The 17,731-nt window shown below is 37.9% G+C and overlaps 4 protein-coding genes across 7 annotated transcripts in view; 3 read left to right on the forward strand and 1 right to left on the reverse strand.

The window, feature by feature from the left end:
- Positions 1 to 5,543, forward strand: part of LOC106522765 (solute carrier family 35 member F2) — a 7,174-nt gene extending 1,631 nt beyond the window's left edge. The window contains exons 2-9 of one of the 3 annotated variants that reach the window (XM_014015919.1): positions 248 to 325; positions 517 to 692; positions 1,921 to 2,048; positions 2,300 to 2,459; positions 2,556 to 2,712; positions 2,797 to 2,849; positions 3,681 to 3,835; positions 4,927 to 5,543. In XM_014015919.1, coding sequence (XP_013871373.1) covers positions 248 to 325; positions 517 to 692; positions 1,921 to 2,048; positions 2,300 to 2,459; positions 2,556 to 2,712; positions 2,797 to 2,849; positions 3,681 to 3,835; positions 4,927 to 5,250 — 1,231 coding nt within the window. In that variant the 3' untranslated portion in view covers positions 5,251 to 5,543. Of the gene's footprint in view, positions 1 to 230; positions 326 to 516; positions 693 to 1,920; positions 2,049 to 2,299; positions 2,460 to 2,555; positions 2,713 to 2,796; positions 2,850 to 3,680; positions 3,836 to 4,926 lie in introns of those variants that run through there. The other 2 variants (XM_014015920.1, XM_014015921.1) reach the window with 2 other exon arrangements.
- A 1,019-nt stretch (positions 5,544 to 6,562) lies between these two features.
- Positions 6,563 to 12,248, forward strand: clns1a (chloride channel, nucleotide-sensitive, 1A). Of its 2 annotated transcripts, XM_014015924.1 has the most exons (8): positions 6,565 to 6,985; positions 7,269 to 7,405; positions 8,157 to 8,288; positions 8,373 to 8,483; positions 10,305 to 10,310; positions 10,491 to 10,664; positions 10,883 to 10,949; positions 11,980 to 12,248. In XM_014015924.1, coding segments are annotated over exons 1-8 (747 nt in total). In that variant the 5' UTR covers positions 6,565 to 6,866; the 3' UTR covers positions 11,981 to 12,248. The 2 variants fall into 2 exon arrangements, with proteins under 2 accessions (XP_013871379.1, XP_013871378.1); XM_014015925.1 differs by lacking the exon at positions 11,980 to 12,248 and having other exon boundaries at positions 6,563 to 6,985; positions 10,883 to 10,950.
- Positions 12,249 to 12,715: 467 nt separating this feature from the next.
- Positions 12,716 to 15,337, reverse strand: aqp11 (aquaporin 11). Its single transcript, XM_014015923.1, has 3 exons — positions 14,447 to 15,337; positions 14,258 to 14,374; positions 12,716 to 13,412 (listed from the first exon to the last, which is right to left on the reverse strand). The coding sequence occupies exons 1-3, from the start codon at positions 15,063 to 15,065 to the stop codon at positions 13,339 to 13,341; spliced, it is 810 nt and encodes a 269-aa protein (XP_013871377.1). The 5' UTR covers positions 15,066 to 15,337; the 3' UTR covers positions 12,716 to 13,338.
- A 1,584-nt stretch (positions 15,338 to 16,921) lies between these two features.
- pak1 (p21 protein (Cdc42/Rac)-activated kinase 1) overlaps positions 16,922 to 17,731 on the forward strand; it is a 35,004-nt gene continuing 34,194 nt past the window's right edge. The window contains exon 1 of the mRNA XM_014015912.1: positions 16,922 to 17,054. The gene's annotated coding sequence lies outside the window, so the exon portion shown is untranslated. The remainder of the gene's footprint in view (positions 17,055 to 17,731) is intronic.

A 17,731-nucleotide genomic window follows, 5' to 3' on the forward strand; every position in this document is an offset into this window, starting at 1 on the left:
TATATATATTAAAATATTGTAAAAATGTGAAAAAGTAAAGGCAACATTTCTTGGTTACTTCTTCTGGCAGATCTTAAGCCTGGTGCACAAACAGAAAAGCGATCTTTGCCCTCTGAGACAGTTAATCATTCAGGATCGACACAGTGACAGTCGAGGAGCTAAAAGCCTTAAATAGCTGCAGTTCTGTGAGGTTTTTCCACCACAGATGAGGCAACATGGCTGATAAACAGCCTGTGGATTCATGCAGGGACACGAGCTTTGAGGAGCACAGTTGTGGATTTCTGACGAGGATCAGGAAATTCAACCCGAAGGATGTTTTCACCTGGTGAGTGAAGACGTGGAATTAAGATATCATTTATTGTAACCATGATAACAGATTTATCATTTAGTGCTCAGTTTTAATGCTGTAAATTATATAAAGTTTTTATTTAACCCAGATGTTTGGAGTTTTTCAAAGCAGCATGGTCAATTTGGTGTATTGAATTTGTTTATATGTCTGGTTTGTGTTTTTCTCAGGCAGCTGGCTAAGACCCTGGCCATGGGTCAGTGTCTGGCCGCTCTGATCTGTGGGACGGCCGTCTCCTCCCAGTACCTGGCCTCAGACTTCCAGGTGAACACGCCCATGCTGCAGAGCCTCCTGAACTACATGCTGCTGTGTGTCACCTACACCACCATGCTGCTCTGCAGAAAAGGTGAGTTTATATCTTTCTCCTCATTTCACCCAGACTGACTTTGTGTCTTATTAGAAATGCTGACTCAGCATTCTTGTTGTTTATACCTACATGTGATTTTTAAATCAAACTTCTTCCACAAATTTTGACTTTTTTTAACTTTTTTTTAATTTATCAAAACATTGAGCTTGATCAGTGTGCTAAATCTTTTAGTTATTATAACTACAATACTTTTCAAATAATAGAAAATAATAGAAACAAACAACCCCTAACTGCATTCAAATCTCTCCAAAATATTCAAAAACTTTTTTCTCTCTAAATTTGTTTCAGTATTTGTTCTATTTTTGTCTGCTCATGTCTTACTAATCTTAGCTTTTAGCTGTTTAATTTTTACATTTTTTTTCTATTGGTTTTCTAACTTTAGCTTTTAACTGTATTTAGCTGTTATTTATTTTTAATATTAGGTTTTGTAAAGATTAGCTTTTAATTACAGTTTTGCCACCTTTTTAACTTTTTGCTTATGGATCGGTATTTTTAGCTTTTAAGATTTGATTTTACAGAATTTAACTTTTAGCTACAAATTTGTTAGTTTTAGCATTTAGTGACAGATGGTTCATTTTATTTTTCATTTTATTTTTTCCCTCATTTAGCTATCTGATACTGGAATTTAACAATTTAGCTGTTTTATAAAACTTAGTTTGTGATTTACAGTTTTGTCATATTTTAGCTTTTAGTTACAATTATGTTTATTTTAGCATTTAGCTAAAAAGTTTGTGTAATTTTAGCTTTTATCTCAAATTTGCACATTTTATTTTTTTGACCATCATTTTGCTACATTTAGTTCCTATAGCTAATGTTTTGCTAATTGTTCTTTTGGTCACTATTTTCCTAAATGTAGCTTTTGGCTACAAGTTTGTTCATTTTATCTTTTAGCAACAGTTTTGGTTACTATTAGCTTTTTAACAGTTTTAGTGATTTTAGCTTTTATTTACTGTCTGTATTTACACTGATGCAAAATTACACTTTTACTGTTCCGTGTTGTTGTTGTTTTTTTCTTTCTTTTTTGTGATTTGAAAGTTCTTCAAAATGATAAAAACCAAGATAAACATTAGTTCAGTGCCCTCTGTATTTATTCGGCTCATTTGTTTGGTGATTTGAACACTTCCTGGTAGCTGAACGTCACATACAGCAGCAGTGATTGATCGGCTGTCCGTACTGAAATTCAGGGGTGTTCCCCTTTAAAACGCAGGGGATGGCAATATTTTACAGATCCTCAGGAGAAGATGGTGGAAGTACTTGCTGCTGGGGCTGGTGGATGTGGAGGCCAACTACACTGTGGTCAAAGCGTACCAGTACACCACTCTGACCAGTGTGCAGGTGGGGTTACAGGTTTTATGACTTTTATTTGCAATCATAAAATATGACTCATTTATTTCTAGGGCAAATTTTATTTTAATCTAGTTTATTTAAATTTCTTCTGCAGTTTAAATGAATGCATATCACTCATTTCATGTCACAGTTACACATTATCATGATGTAATGCTGATGAGTGACGTTTTGTCATGTTTGATGGTTGTTTATGGATTTCACGTCTTCAGTATGAACCTGCAGTTTTCTCTATCCTCCAGCTGCTGGACTGCTTTGTGATCCCGGTCCTGATGGTTCTGTCCTGGTGGTTTTTGAAGACCCGCTACAGGGTGGTCCACTACGTTTCAGTCTGTGTTTGCCTCCTCGGAGTGGGGGCCATGGTGGGCGCCGACCTCCTGGCTGGACGAGACCAGGGCTCCAGTAAGAATCTCTTTAATTTCATTTTTAATTTATTTGTTCTTTAGTGTTTTTCTTTTTATTACATAATCTTAAACGTTGTTCTTCCTCTTTCTCCAGCGTCGAACATTTTGTTGGGTGACGGTTTGGTGATGCTCAGCGCCACGCTGTACGCCGTGTCCAACGTGTCTCAGGAGTACACGGTGAAGAACCTGAGCAGAGTGGAGTTCCTGGGGATGGTCGGCCTGTTCGGCACCATCATCAGCGCCGTACAGATGTAAGCTTACATTGGTCTCATCGTCATCGATCGGTTCAATGTTGTGTTTTAATCAGGTCTGGTTTTATTGTTTTATTTATTCAGGGTGATCCTGGAACGGAGTGAGGTTTCCAACATCAAGTGGAGCTGGCAAGTTGGTCAGTGCCCCACCCCAACTGTGACGAAAACATCAGGAAAACACGAACGCTTTGATTTTTATCAACAGCTCAACAGACGAGTGTGAACTCATGAGAGGTCACACTCAGAGCACATGTTGAGGATGACTCTCAGCTACTACCACCTCAAATTTCAGCTCAATATATGTAAAATTGACTGAGTTACACCCACTTTTGTTTTTAAAGTGCCTGTGACATCCAATTTTTTAATAAACATGAATGCATATTTGGAAAGAGAACATTGATAACATATTGAAAAACAAATTTCATGTCGCTGAGATGAACAGTTGTTGAGATATTTGCATGTGAAGAAACAGGAAGTGCTGTCAAAGGGGAATGTCTGCATGAAAACAGAGCGTTGTAACAAAAGCTAACAACACAGACTGTAGAAAAGAATCTGTTTCTTTAGATTATTCTGAGTCGCTATCAAAGAGAGACGAAGAAGAGTTAAAGTTTAAATATTTTTGCTTTAACAAAGACCAGCAAGTTTATTTTATTAAGAGTTCCCCTTTGATGTCACTTCTTGTTTCACTTTGGCTGAGCCAAATTCAAAAGAAAATAGGTCACTTATGTGACAAAATGGGTAAAATCATGTGTACTATGCCAATTTTCTTAAAAATGCTTTCTTTGACTTTTTGTATTTGAAGGAAAGGCGCGGTTCGTTGAAGGTGGCGGCCATCTTCAATAGGGCTGACTCCAAACGTCAATATAGATAGGAACAAACATCGTTTTCTGTGTTTTAGTGAAGTAGACGAAGAAACATTTTTCTGTAAAATTAAAGTTTTTCTAAGAGCGGCGTTTGTCTCCCCTCAGGGCTGCTGTTTGCTGCGTTCGCTCTCTGCATGTTTGCTTTGTACAGCGGGATGCCGGTGGTGATGAAGCTGAGCAGCGCCACCTCCGTCAACCTGTCGCTGCTCACATCAGACCTCTTCAGCCTCTTCGTCGGGATCTTCCTTTTCCATTACAATGTAAGGATGTGCACAGAGTCTGGGTGTTTTTTTATATTATTATTTTTCTATGTAAAGCAAGTGGAAGTCCATTTCCACAATTCTGAAGAACAAAATGTCCAATAAGTCAGAATTAATGTATGAAATACAGAATTATCACAAGACTAATCATATCGCAATCATGACTTAGCTTCTCTAAATCAAGACTAAGAATCTCTTAATCATGACTTAGCATCCCTTAATCATGACTAAGCATCTCTTAATCATGACTTAGCATCTCCTAATCATGACTTAGCATCTCTTAATCATGACTAAGTTTCTCTTAATCATGACTAATATTCTCTTAATCATGACAAAGAATCTCTTAATCATGACTTAGCATCCCTTAATCACGACTAAACATCTCTTAATCATGACTAAGAATCTCTTAATCGTGACTTAGCATCTCTGAATCATAACTTAGCATCTCATAATCACGACTTAGCATCTCTTAAACATGACTTAGCGTATCACAATCATGACTTAGCATCTCTTAAACATGACTTAGTATTTCTTAATCATGACTTAGCATCTCTTAATCATGACTTAGCATCTCCTAATCATAAATTAGCATCTCCTAATCACGACTTAGCATCTATTAAACATGACTTAGCATCTCGTGAACATGACTTAGCATATTGCAACCATGACTTAGCATTTCTTAATCATGTCTTAGCATTTCATAATCACAATTTAGCATCTCTTATTCACAACTAAGAATTTCTTAATCACGACTAAGAATCTCTTAATCATTACTTAGCATCTCTTAAACATGACTTAGCATTTCATAATCACTATTTAGCATCTCTTAATCATGATTAAGACTCTTAATCACGACTAAGAATCTCTTAAACATGACTTAGCTTCTTAAAATTATTATTTAGCATACCATAAACATGATTCAGCATATCATAATCATAACTTTGCATCTCAGAACTGCTGTTGTTATAACGAAAAGCAGAATGTAATTTCTTCCTAGTTTGATTTTAGTTTATTGAAAACTCTGGCATGAACGGCGGCGGGTGATATCCATCATGTTTGTAAATGTATCTTCATTCTGTGTCCTGCCTCAGTTCTCTGGGCTCTACCTGGTCTCCCTCGTGGTTATCCTCATTGGCTTCATCACCTTCAATGTTGTTCCAACACCTACTAACCTCACAAACTCCTCCTCTTCCTCCTCGCTTTCAGAGGAAGGTTGCTATGACAACCCTGTGGCCACTGACGGCGACTTCGCTCGAAGTGAAGTCACTGTTGGAATCCCAGCTGAGGCCAAAGGGGAGGAAGACGAAGAGGAGCTTCATCAAGACTGGTGGGAGGAAAAGGAGAGGAAGACGAGCGCTTCATGGTCATCGCAGCGAGTTAATGATGATGCTGTTGAGCATAGCACTAAATTGTAAACTACAGCAGCACCTCCTGTTAAAATGATGAATGTGTGTTCGAACATTTATTTATTGAATTGTTACAGATCAAATAAAATATAAACAAAGATGTAAATCTTTATTATAATGTTTTTTTTGCCTGCTGCTAAAGGCAAAAGGGGTGACTAATTTTTCATGTATGTATTTTACTTAAGTAGATTTCATCATGGGTACTTTTGACTTTTACTCCACTGCATTTTACATTAAGTATCTGTACTTTCTACTCTGCTACATTTCTGTGATGCGTTGAAGTAAAAATTACATTCATGTCACATTGCATTACAATTTTTTTTTAGTTTGAAAGTAATCAATGGCGAAAAGGGAATTGCTGTAATTGGTCCACTGAACCACTGCAAAGCTGGAAAGTACCATTAGACCCTCCTTCATGAAAAGCAGAGAGATTCTGTATCACCTGCTGGATCAGCAGCACCACTAACAGGCCCAAAATGGATTCCATCACGGAGGAAACGCGCCACTCATGGCCTTACTTAAAAGACTTATTCAAGTTTGACTGGTTAACTGGTAAAAACGACTTGTTGAGATTTGATAAAGGACGTTTGTGGCGAATTTACAGCTTCTGATGCATTATATATATATATACATATATATATAATATATATGTGTGTGTGTGTGTATCAGCTGTAGCAGCATCATATGAATTCTGGCATTTCACACATAGTCCACCAGNATATATATACACACACACACTATAGTCACACTTCATGATGTAGACCTTTATGGAATACTTTAAGCAAGTACTTTTACTTTTAATACTTTAAGTATTTTTAAAAGCAAGTACTTACCGTTCTTACGTTTACTCAAGTAAAAATGTTAATGTACTTTTACTAGAGTATATCTTTGTCTGTTTATTTGTAATTTTACTTAAGTACAGTGTTTGAGTACTTTCTCCACCATTGGAAATGATTGTAACAATTAATGCTAAGGTTTTAGGCATTTAAATAAAACTTTCAGAAACTAATTATGGATTGAATGTACGCTTTTTGCAAAGCGAATTCTGAAATTTTTTTGGTTTAATCAATGTTGCACTGTATTTTCTAAAGACAATAACAATAATCAAAATTCATACTTTGCAGAAAAGCATATAAACTTAAAAGAAACCAAAGAGATGCAGTTACAGGCTATGGCCACTTTATGTCACTAGAGAACCAATCAAAGCGTAAAGTAATTACGCAAAAATACGTACGTGAATGTTACATTTACGTACAAACGTAGTCATTTCTATGCTATCCACTTAGCTTGTAGTAGTCACGTGATTTTTCTGACGTAGCTGTAGCTTGACGTCATCGAGGAGCGGCAGGAGCCATAGTTTGCTAACTGAGCACAATTTTCAAATTTACTACCGTCTTTGTTTATTCTCCGAGCGTCTCGTTCTGATTTTTAGATTGTAGCAGAAGAAGGGCAAAGAGCGATCGATCGTTTAGCCGCCTCCTTAGCCGCGTATTATTTCCTCAGGAGTTGTCTCGTGCTAAATTAGCCAGATTTGTGTCACGAAGTGGGTCACCGCTTCTTGTTTACGTCGTGTTTTCTGTTTGTTCCCGTCGGGCCCGCAGTTCGTTTCGCTGCAGACGCGGACGATGGTTCTGTTGAAAAACCTCCATCCTCCCACCGAGGGCGTTCGACACGAGCAGTCCGACACCACGGCCGTGCTGGACGGACAGAAGTTGGGCTGCGGCACGCTCTACGTTGCCGAAACGTAAGTGATGCACGTGGCGCGTGTTTTCACCTGTAAACAGTGGGTTTATTGTTCAGGTCGATATTTAATACATATTGGAGTTACGCTAATGCACAAGGCAACAATAATAAGTAACAGTTAAGGTGGTTATATTGGATGGATGAGCTAAAGCATATTTTTAGATGTCGCCTGAGCTGTTGGAGGTGACTCTCAGCTACTACAAGAAACTTCAACACAGTTTTTGGTTTTCTAAGACATCCATCTTGAGTCGGGTTGGCACTTGTCGGCTATGTGTTTCCTTCAGGCGCCTGTCCTGGTTCGATGGATCAGGGATGGGTTTCTCGCTCGAGTATCCCTCCATCGGTCTGCACGCCATCTCCAGAGACGTCAGCGCCTACCCCCAGGAGCACCTGTACGTCATGGTGAACGGCAAACTCAGCGGTACGAGATGAATGCGTTTGTCCCAATATCAGATATCAGACTTAACTTGCTTCTGACCTGTTGTAAATAACTTTATTCTTCTTTGCTGACCGGACACAAGTGACAAAAACATAATCACTCAGTAGGCTAGCTGCCTGCATGCTAACATAGCTAGCATTAGCTTGAATACATTAGTGTTTTTGTCGGCGTGTGTTCATGAGAGATGCTTCAATGTACGGTTATTTTGTGTCAGTGCACAGCAAAAGATAAACAAATAAATGTCTTAGGGAAAAGCTGATTAATCCTCAGTGAAAAACAGCGATTCCGAAGCTAATTGTAGCATGTTCCTTTCAAAATAAAATTAGTGTTGTGCAAAATAGTTTGTCTAATGTAATAAAATTCTTTATTGATAAAATATAATGTGCTTATTCGTTAATTCTAAGGTCATTTCAATTTTGTTTCAGGTTTTCTTTCAATTAGCAGGTTGCTGCGTGGTAGTTATTAAAGTTTAAGCTTTTATTATGAAAGCTACAACACATTTGAATCTTTTAACTTGACACAATTAGTTTTTTCTTGATGGAAAAGCACCTGCTGTTAGTGCCCAAGTTAATCCGACCAATCAAGGTTTCCCAAACTCCGCCCACACCCAAATACCTCCTGTTTACTTAATAAAAGCTGCTTTACTTTAGCTTGTGTTTTGTGTTAAATGTGTCTTCTTTGTATGTTTTGACATGCAGGTCAAATATGAGTTTTATTTATTTATTTATCACAGATGAAAACGAGGCCGAAATGGCTGAGAAAGCAGCTGACGACGATGATGATGGCAGCAGCAGTGAAGGGGACGGTGACGATGGCGAGGGCCCGATTACAGAGATTCGGTTTGTGCCCGGCGACAAAATGGCACGTGAGTGGCCACACTGAGGATTTCCTCATTAACTTTACATTAAACACAAGAAACGTGGCTTTATATTCTACGTCTCCCACACAGTGGAATCCATGTTCTCAGCGATGTGCGAGTGCCAGGCCCTGCACCCTGACCCTGAAGACGAAGACTCTGATAACGACTTCGAAGGAGAGGAGTATGACGTGGAGGAGGCTGGTGAGCAAAAACACATGCGAGAGCAACAAAAATTATCAGAAACAAATACAATTATTGTTCTGATTAATGCATTATGATTGACTCAGGTAAATGTTAGATTTATTGAAATTGTTAAAAATTTTCACCATTTTCTAATAAAACTGAGCCATCAGCTGGTGATTCAAAGCTAAATTCTAAAAAAGTAAAAGGCTGTCTAAAGATTAAAGTATCTAAATAGCTGACTAAGGACTAAAAATAGTAAAAGACTAGCTAAAAGCTAAAGTTATTAAAGAATGGTGAAAATTAGGGCTGAACGATTAATTGCATTTGCGATAATCTCGCGATATGTTAAAACGAGATTTTCTAACTGCACATACTGTGATTTGACTGGTCACATGACTTGGGAGTGAGCCGAGCAGAGCAGTGTTTCCATCTTAGCCACATTGTCACTAGATCTAGTGGCTTTTTAGACCCATCTAGCGACCCCCCCCCCTCCCCGGCAGCTGAGAGGAGACCGCTGCAGATGAATCTTGCATGCGGAAAGCTGCCACTGCTCCTGCCTTGTTTTTAAAGCGGGATGTAATATTTACTGTAATGTTTTTCTCTGGTACTGTCTCTCTAAAATAAATCTCTGGACTCAGCTGTTTGACTCACAGATCAGTTTCACCTCGTCCTCCCTGTGCCTCCTGATATCTAACAATCTGCAGATTAAATTTAAGATTATCACTAATTTAATTTATGTAATGTGGATGTAAGCATTGAAGTCATAAAATTATTTTTTATTTCATTAAATTTATTTGCAGTTTTAAACATATTTAGTGTTTTTCTTCACTTTTTTTCTCTTTAACATCTCTCCTATAGCTCAGAGTTTGATTTTCCTAGAAAATTACAAGTTGGTTAAAGCAGATTTTTATTCTCTTAATGTTTTTAGCACTTTATTTTTTCGTGGTGTTACTGGCTGGAAAGCAGTAAGCTTTTTTTATATTTATATATATTTTTTTCTATTTATTTATAGACTGTCCTTTGAAGTTCAGACAGTGTTTAGGAAGTTCACTTAACATGTCTAATCATGTTTCATGAAACAAGAAAAACTGAAATGGTGTAAAGGTAAAGCTACAGATATGTTAGCTTTATTTTAATCTATGCTTTAAATCAATCTTACTTTGTTTATTATAAAACAGATTTATTGCTTCTGTTTGTTGAAAAATACTTGAGAATATGTTAAAAATAATCACATGTTAAATCGCAATTTATAGATTAAAAATTGCAATTAGATTATATTCCAAAATTGTTCAACCCCAGTGAAAATCTACTGTAGTAGTAAGCTAGCTAGCTAAAAGAAGCAAAAGCTGGTTATAAGCTATTGCTGTAAAAGGCTGGCTAAAAGCTAACGTATCAGTAGGTGAGATAAACGAACTGAAAGGCTGGTCATAAGCTAATGTAGCAAAAGGCTGGCTAAAAGCTAAAGTTATAAAAGACTGCCTAAAATGTAATGTAGCAGTAGACTAGCTTAAAGTAGTAAAAGGCTGGATTAAATCTGATGTAGCAGTAGGCTAGCTAAAAGTAGCCATAGTTGGCTATATGCTAAAGTAGTAAAAGGCTTGCTAAAGCCAAAGTAGCAAGAATATATGTAGGAGCTCAGCGTATCAAAAAGCTTGCTGAAAGGTAAAATAGCACAAGGTTAGCTAACATCTAATGTAGCAACAGGCTAGCTAAAAGTATCAGAGCTGTTTTAACTCAGTTCAACACATTTTATGGAGTAAATCTAAAAAATATATTGACTTTTTCTTCTCTCCTGTTTGTTTGTCCCTTCATGGACTGATCATTTGGACCTGATTGCAGAAGCCGGTAAGACCACCAGAATTTATCACTGCGTTGACACAAAAACAGAAAGTTTGTTGGATGTTTTCAGATCTCAACAAAAGCTAATTCTGAAGCTAGTTTTAGTTGTTGGTTCAGCTGCAGAAATTTAGCATTTTTAAAAAATATGAGAACTTTTGTTGTAACTATTTTTCTCCGTCCGTCCAGAGCACGGTCACGCTGACATCCCGACCTTCTACACGTGTGACGAGGGCCTGTCGGCGCTCACGCAGGAGGGCCAGGCCACGCTGGAGAGGCTGGAGGGGATGCTGGCCCAGTCTGTCAGCCAGCAGTACCACATGGCTGGAGTGAGGACCGAAGAAACCAAGGCTGAGTTTGAAGGTTTGAGCGGCTCTCATGACTGTTTTCCTTGTCATTTTTTTCCTGCACCGTATCTTATTTTTATCTTATTTCATTTTTATAGCCTTGCAGAGTAATTTAAATTTTTTTTTAAATTTTTAATATTATTATTTTAATTCTATTATTATTGCTACAGTTGATAATGTCACATAACAATATATTGTTTTGTAAAACCACCTGAACTGTCTGTCTTCTTACAGACGGGATGGAAGTGGACGCTGCAGCGATGGAGGCCGGACAGTTTGAGGATGCTGACGTCGAGCACTAGTGAGTGTGGGTCGGGTTGTTTTTGTTTGTTTGTTTTCTGTCTAAATAGTCTGAATTATTTTACTAACACGTCAGCTACCTCATGGTTTCAGATGTTTTAAAACAAGCTTCGAAATGCATCCGAAGAGTGACGCTTTAATTATTTTAATCACTTTAATATTTGTCGATTGTTTCATGTTTAGTAACGTCCACATTTAACAACAAACTGTAAATAAAGCTGAAATTTATCATAAGTTTCTGTCAGATAATCACAGCTGAAATGGTAGATTTGCTTAAAACAGAAGTGGGTGAAAGCTAAAAGTAGCACAGACTAGCTAAATGTAGCATAAGGCTAGTGAAAAGCTAAAGTAGTAAAAGGCTGGCTAGAAGCTAATGTTATAAAAGCTTGGCTAAACACTAGTGTAGCAATAAGTTAGCTAAAAGTAGCTTAATGGCTAGAAGCTAATAATGTAAAAGGTTTGCTAAAATTAGCAAAACGCTAGTTAGATGCTCTTGTAGCAAAATGTTTTCTAAAAGCTAATGTAGCAAAAGCTTGGCTATAGGCTTGTGTAACAGAATGGTATCTGGCTAAAAGTAGCAGGATGGAGATAAATCTAAAAGTAGCCAAATGCTAGCTAAGAGCTGAAAGTAGCATGGGCTGATAAAAGCTATAAGTAGGAGAACAGCTGAAGTCCCAGGTCAAAGTGGCAAAGTTGTAGTTAAAATTAGCAAAAGTCTAGATCAAAGCTTACATTAGCTGAATAGTAGCTAAAAGTAGCATAAGAAAACAAAAGTCAGTTTACTGAGCCGGATTTGAAAAAGAAAAATGCTTTTGAAGAAACTGAACTTGATGTATTTTTGTGGAGAAAAGATTTTTAAATAAAGTGAAATATTTTGAAATTGTAAAAATTCACATAAACCGAAGGTCCCAGCAACCTTCGGCTGAAATATGAACAGCTGAAGTTTTCAGAGGAATGCTGACTCAGCACTCACAACACTGAAACATCAGTGCATTTAGTCTTAAAATGGTTTATTTTTTAACTCTCTGTAGGAGGACGTCATCTCTGTGGCTGACCAAAGCGCCGAAGGATCAGCGAGGATGCCATTTATTTAAGCTCTTATCCTTCGTCAGGACGTTTGTGTTCCTTGTCCACATGCTGAGTCATCCTCCTGAAGCTGGTCCGTGTGTGTCGTGTTAAAGCTCACTGATCGCAGCTTCTCTTCGGCACATTTATCAAGTCAGATAACAAACGGAGCTGCTGTCGACTGTAATAACAAAACATTTAGTTATTTTTACCTAAAGACCAATTTTTCTATTTGTTTTTTGCTGATAAACAAATGTGTTTGTAAGAAATTGTCAATAAACAAAAGTTTTTGTAGTTTTTTGAAATTGACCCTTTTTTGTTGCCGTAGAGGCAGGAAACCCCTGCATACGTTCAACAGCTAGTTTTCCTAAACAAAAACCTCCTTACCAGGTGATAAATCACCAAACTTTAGCAAACGGTGGATCATTTTGAAGCTTTTAAGATAAAGAATTTGAAATTAATTAAATCAGTAATGAAAAATTCCTCTTTTTGACTCATTTTCCAGCACAGGTCAGGTCTTGAATAAGTTTGAGTCCAAAAATGAGTCTGTTAAACTGGACATCCAAGTTTCAGTAAAATCTGCTCAGTGGTTCATGGGATATTTTGCTAACACAAAATTTAGACATTCATCTTATGGTGGCAGTTAAACAACTGATGTTTGCTTTACTTTGGTTTAAACGTGATTTAAGTCATGTTTTTCTCAAAAATTCAAAAACTAAATTCTGACAACATGACTTTTTGGTGTTTAGTGATAAGCAGAGCTATTTCTGAATAAATGGGTTACCACTACAAAACATTTAATCTCAAACACATTTTAACTAATTATCTTAAAAATATTTTAATGTTTTAAATAATCATTGTTTTAGGTTTGTGATGACAGAACTTTGAAAAGAAACTTTTATCCAGGAAATAAGAGTTCTTCAGTTTTTCTCTTTAATAAGAACCTAAAAGGCACCAAATAAACCTGCAGAAATGAAGATGTGCTGAAAATCCAGGCTTTTGTTGCAGAATTTGACATAAACAGGATCAAAGTCTTCACATTATTTTACACCCATTAAGGTTTTTCTATCAAATAAAATCGCACAAATGTATAACCTGAAATAAAAGATGCAAACTTGTTTTATAATTGATGAGTTTCACTCAGGTATTTAGCCTTTGATTGTTAAATATAAGTTTAGTTTTTTGTTGTTTGTGCTTTAACCTTGATGTTTGTGTTTCATAATAAAATAATAAATCTATATTGTTCTTTGAAATGGTCGTAACAGTGTTTCTGTTGCAGCTGTGTGGTGAAAGTCTGTCAGTAACATCCTCTGAGTTCAATCTCTTCATGTCTTCTTCTTCTGTGGTGGAGGGACCCCAGGAGAGAATCTATCAAACAGCAGAACTGAACACATCGTACCTGAAACCAGAAAAACAAGAGAGGGAAATGTCTTTATTAGAAAATATCTACGATTATAATAAAAGACTAATAAGAATTATTATTATTAAAAAGTACAAGTGGTTGTTAAACTTTTTACCTGTTGTTTTATTTTAATGAAATTAATCCTGTTGAAAGAATAAATGCTCATTTATTACCCTTTATATATACTTCATATATATATGTGTTTGTTTTGGCTCTTTTAGCATTTAGCTGATGACTGCAGCTTTTAGTTGTTTTGCTTATTTTAACGTTTAGCCTTTATTATTTTTGCTTATTTTAAGCATTTAGCTATTGTTGTGCTAATTTTGGCTATTTTGATTTCTTTAGTTTACATTGTACTTAATGTTTTGATTATTTTAGCTAGTGTTGCTCCTTTTAGCTTATAGTTGTTTTTTGATTGTTTTAGTTAATGTTTTGCTTATTTTAGCTTTTAGCTAGTGTTTTGATTCTTTTAGCTTTTAGTTACTGTTTTGCTAATTTTAGCTTATGTTTAACCCCATTTAGCTTCCAGCTAGTTTTGCTACTTTTAGCTAATGTTAGCTCCTTTTAGTTAGTGTTTTGCTCCTTTTAGCTTTTAGTTATTGTTTAGCTACTTTTAGTTAATGTTGAACCCTATTTAGCTTTTAACTAGTTTTGCTACTTTTAGCTAATTTAGGTCCTTTTAGCTAGTATTGTGCTTCCTTTAACTTTTAATGATTGTTTTTCTACTTTTAGCTGATGTTCATTTTATATTGAAGTTAATAGTTTGACCCTTAGAGTTTTGCTGCTTGTAGATTTTAGTGTTTTGCTCCTTTTAGCTGTTTATTCGTGTCAGCTGATCTTACCCAGAAATGGACCGAGCCAGTAGACGAAGCAGTACTCCATGAAAGAGTTTCCACTGCAGTGAAAGTGCGTGGAGAAGGCCACGGCTGGGTTAAACACAGCTCCTGTCACACCGCCACCTGCACACAACAGGTGAGCCAAGGTAGGTCACGTGATCGGACGGAATTAAAGGTGATGAAAACTTATTATACCTGCATAAACTACTGCTGTGGTGATCGCAGCCACAGCGTGCACGCGGTACTTCTCCTTTACCGATTGCGTGTGCGTGATCACAGTCTGAACCGCGAAGGCGCACGCGAGCTCCACTGCGGCAGCCTCGTGCAGAGAGCCGCCGCGAACCGGGCTGACGCACCGGAAGCCCAGCAGCCTGTGCCGCGCGTGCAGCCGCGACAGCCCGATGCTCCACACCTGCAGCGCGGCGGCTCGCGCAACAGCAGCCGCGGCAAACTGGCACGCGATCCGCCGCAGCGCGCGGCCGCCGGGGAGCGTGGCGTGGTACGCGCGCTCCAGCGCACCGCAGGGGTTCCCGATGGCCCCCCTGAAGGTGAGCCCGTGGACCACCGACACCAGGTAGGTGAAGGCGAGCGCGAGGCGAGGGTGGATCCCGCCCACCTCGGACAGCAGCCTCAGCTCGTGCGCGCAGCAGCACAGCTGGAAGGTGGACACGAGCTCCGCCGCGTCCACGGAGAGCCCGGAGTGAGCGAGGGCCCGGATCAGGACCCTGCGGGTCGCCTCGCTCATCACCACGAGCCCCGCGAGCACCGACAGGGACACCGCCACGTCCGCATCCATGTCGGCGGGGCGACGCATCTCTGTGTCCAGCCTGAGCGCACCGAAGCCGGGGAGCTGATGATCCTCTCTGTCCGGGTGGAGGACGGATCCATCCGGCAGCAAATGAGCTTCAGTCCCGGTGGCTCACATGGTGCGGAAGTGACTGCGGCTCTTTCTCCTCCTCTTCATCAGTTTTCTGTTCTTCTCCTCTTTTAAAAATGTTTTTACAAACAGACTATCATTTTTCTGTCAACCTTAAACTTCAACATTCAAACAGAAGAAATAAACTAAAAGCAAATAAATAAAACTGTAGGTTGGTCTCATCGCCCTTCATAATGTCCATAATTTCCTGCAGTCACGCACTAAATCCTGCTGTTTGTTTAGATAACTAAAACTGGGTTGGTTTGTATAGGGGCACCACTAGAGGGGCCAGTGGGGCCAATGACCACTTTTAAGCATTTGCATAGTAAAAACCTTGAAACTGAACTTTTAGTTTTAGTGCACAACAGAATTTTTGAAGGCTCCAGAGGATATTTCTGGCTTTGACCAAAACAGAAAATATTTATTTATTTATTTATTTATTTATTTATTTATTTATTTATTTATTTATTTATTTATTTATTTATTTACACCATAAAAGAAAGGTGGAGTTTTAGTCAAACAAAATGTTAAAATAATACAAAAAAAGTCAAATGAATGCATATAGATGCAATATGAAAAACAGATTTTTGGGTCAAAAAACAAAAAAAGGTCTAAGCAGTGATTTAAAGACCCAGCAGTCTCTCTTTCGCAGCTTTTGTTACAATTGTTTGTACAAATCTCTGGTAACCCTGTTATTAATGAAGAAGTACAACGACTTCATTGACATATTAAATATATTTTACTAACATTCTGCAGGACTAGCCCTTATTTATTCATATGTCAAAATGTTACTTTGAAAGTCTGAAAAATGGGGTGGGGGGGCGTATTTATATAATTTTCATAATAGAAACATATTTATTTATTTATTTATTGGGCATGCATTTCTCACTCTGACCACTAGATGTCGCCACCTACAAACTCTTGATTTATGTTGCTAAAAATCTGGATTTAATTATTAACATAAAGCAGAATCAGTCAACCTTTTGAAAAAGTTCATACATTTAAATTTTAAAAAAGAAAGAAAAAATATAAACAGACCTAACTGTGGATAAATATTAATTCTATAATTTTATAATTTTTTATTAAACTTTCTGAGTTGTGTCTTTTAAAACAGTTTTACCTAATAAAAATAGTCGTGTTTGTAATTTCTAACATATTTCGATTATATCGTTTCGGTTTTAGTTGTCGTTTATTTTATTTTATTTTTTTTGGATGGCCTCCCTTCTCCCCTTATAGCCATCCTCTCCACACCATTATGTTTTTTTTTTTTTTGTGAAGAGAAAATAGAGAGAGAGAAAAACAGGGAGAGAAGTAATTAGAAAGATAGAAAGACTGAAATAGCAATTAGAAGTATATTAAATATACACCAACATCGGCTTTAGCTGTCGTTTTACCTGCTCCGATTCAGTGAGGAGCAAAAGAAAAGTTCCTACATTGCAGTTTATTCAATCTTCATTATGTAGTCAGTTCTAGAACGCAACGCACAAGTTTCAAATCAAAAGGGAAGCTAGAATTTCTAACATTTCGTCACGACTTTGAACGCACCACCGCTCGTGCTTTCTTGCCGGCGACCTGGGACCCGCCCTGGACTTTAAACGGGCGTCTAAATTAGCCAATGGGAAGGGGAAGTGGTCGAGGACTGCCCAATGGTGTGTCTGGAATTCCGTTTGAGGGGGCGGGGCTTTCTTTGCACTAGGCTAACAATAGCCTGGCTGGGCTCGGCAAGTTTATCGTCAGAAAAAAAAAGGAAAGAAAAAAAAAAATCCCACCGAGGAGTAGGGCGACATAGCGGAGCAGGTCTGAGCGGAGAGCAGAGTTTACTGGATACACGAGACGGTGCGACCCGGTGACGGAAGATTTCTAATACAACATTCTGGGGATTTACAAGTGAGTTTTTTTTTTCACTTTGTGTGTAAACCGTTAAATTAGCCGGGCAGCCGGGCACGGTGCGCTGTGATTTAGGGCTAATTTGCCTGATAATAGGAAGGGGTTAATGGTTTCTGTTCGGCCGGGAGAACACCATTATCTCCTTTTTTCTTTATCTGCATCTATATTTTATACTCTGTACCTTCTGGCTCATCAGAAACGTGCTCTTAGTGGACTTTAAGACAGTCACGCTGAGGTTATAAGAGAGTCGAGGCGTGGGTGGTGGGATTATTTTTTTTTTATTTTTTACCGGTTGACTCCCCAGTTGTTGGCTGAGTTTTCCTGACAGATTGAGTTCAAAATGAATGAATGAAAACCTGCTACTTTCCACTTTTTCATCTCTAAAACCTAATAGCAACCTTTATATTTGTTCTCATTTTCTAGACAGGACCTTAAGAAGCAGGCGACTAATTTTACAAGTTACATTATAAGAAATTGTTTAAAGGGACTTATTGCAAAAACATGAAATACAACAGAGAAAAGGTTGAACTACATCGACTGGAGTAGTTTAAAAGAATTTATTTCAGTGGTACTGAAAATGCAGGTCCACATCTAATGTAAACAAAGCACCCTGAAGCTTATCCTACATAGGCTGTAGGTGGAAATACAAAAGTGAATCTGCTGCTAAACTCTTTTAT

This window comes from Austrofundulus limnaeus, unplaced genomic scaffold, assembly GCF_001266775.1.
Source record: "Austrofundulus limnaeus strain Quisiro unplaced genomic scaffold, Austrofundulus_limnaeus-1.0 Scaffold136, whole genome shotgun sequence".
NCBI classification, from domain to species: domain Eukaryota; kingdom Metazoa; phylum Chordata; class Actinopteri; order Cyprinodontiformes; family Rivulidae; genus Austrofundulus; species Austrofundulus limnaeus.

What these genes read in the sequence shown, in the direction of transcription:
- clns1a (XM_014015925.1), top strand. Translation starts at nt 6,867, where the DNA reads ATGGTTCTGTTGAAAAACCTCCATCCTCCCACCGAGGGCGTTCGACAC. An exon ending in GGTGAACGGCAAACTCAGCG is followed by an intron (nt 7,406 to 8,156) that starts GTACGAGATGAA and finishes TATTTATCACAG; the next exon opens with ATGAAAACGAGGCCGAAATG. An exon ending in GCCCGGCGACAAAATGGCAC is followed by an intron (nt 8,289 to 8,372) that starts GTGAGTGGCCAC and finishes TCTCCCACACAG; the next exon opens with TGGAATCCATGTTCTCAGCG.
- aqp11 (XM_014015923.1), bottom strand. Translation starts at nt 15,065, where the DNA reads ATGCGTCGCCCCGCCGACATGGATGCGGACGTGGCGGTGTCCCTGTCG. An exon ending in CACAGCAGTAGTTTATGCAG is followed by an intron (nt 14,375 to 14,446) that starts GTATAATAAGTT and finishes TGTTGTGTGCAG; the next exon opens with GTGGCGGTGTGACAGGAGCT. An exon ending in CTGGCTCGGTCCATTTCTGG is followed by an intron (nt 13,413 to 14,257) that starts GTAAGATCAGCT and finishes TTCTGGTTTCAG; the next exon opens with GTACGATGTGTTCAGTTCTG.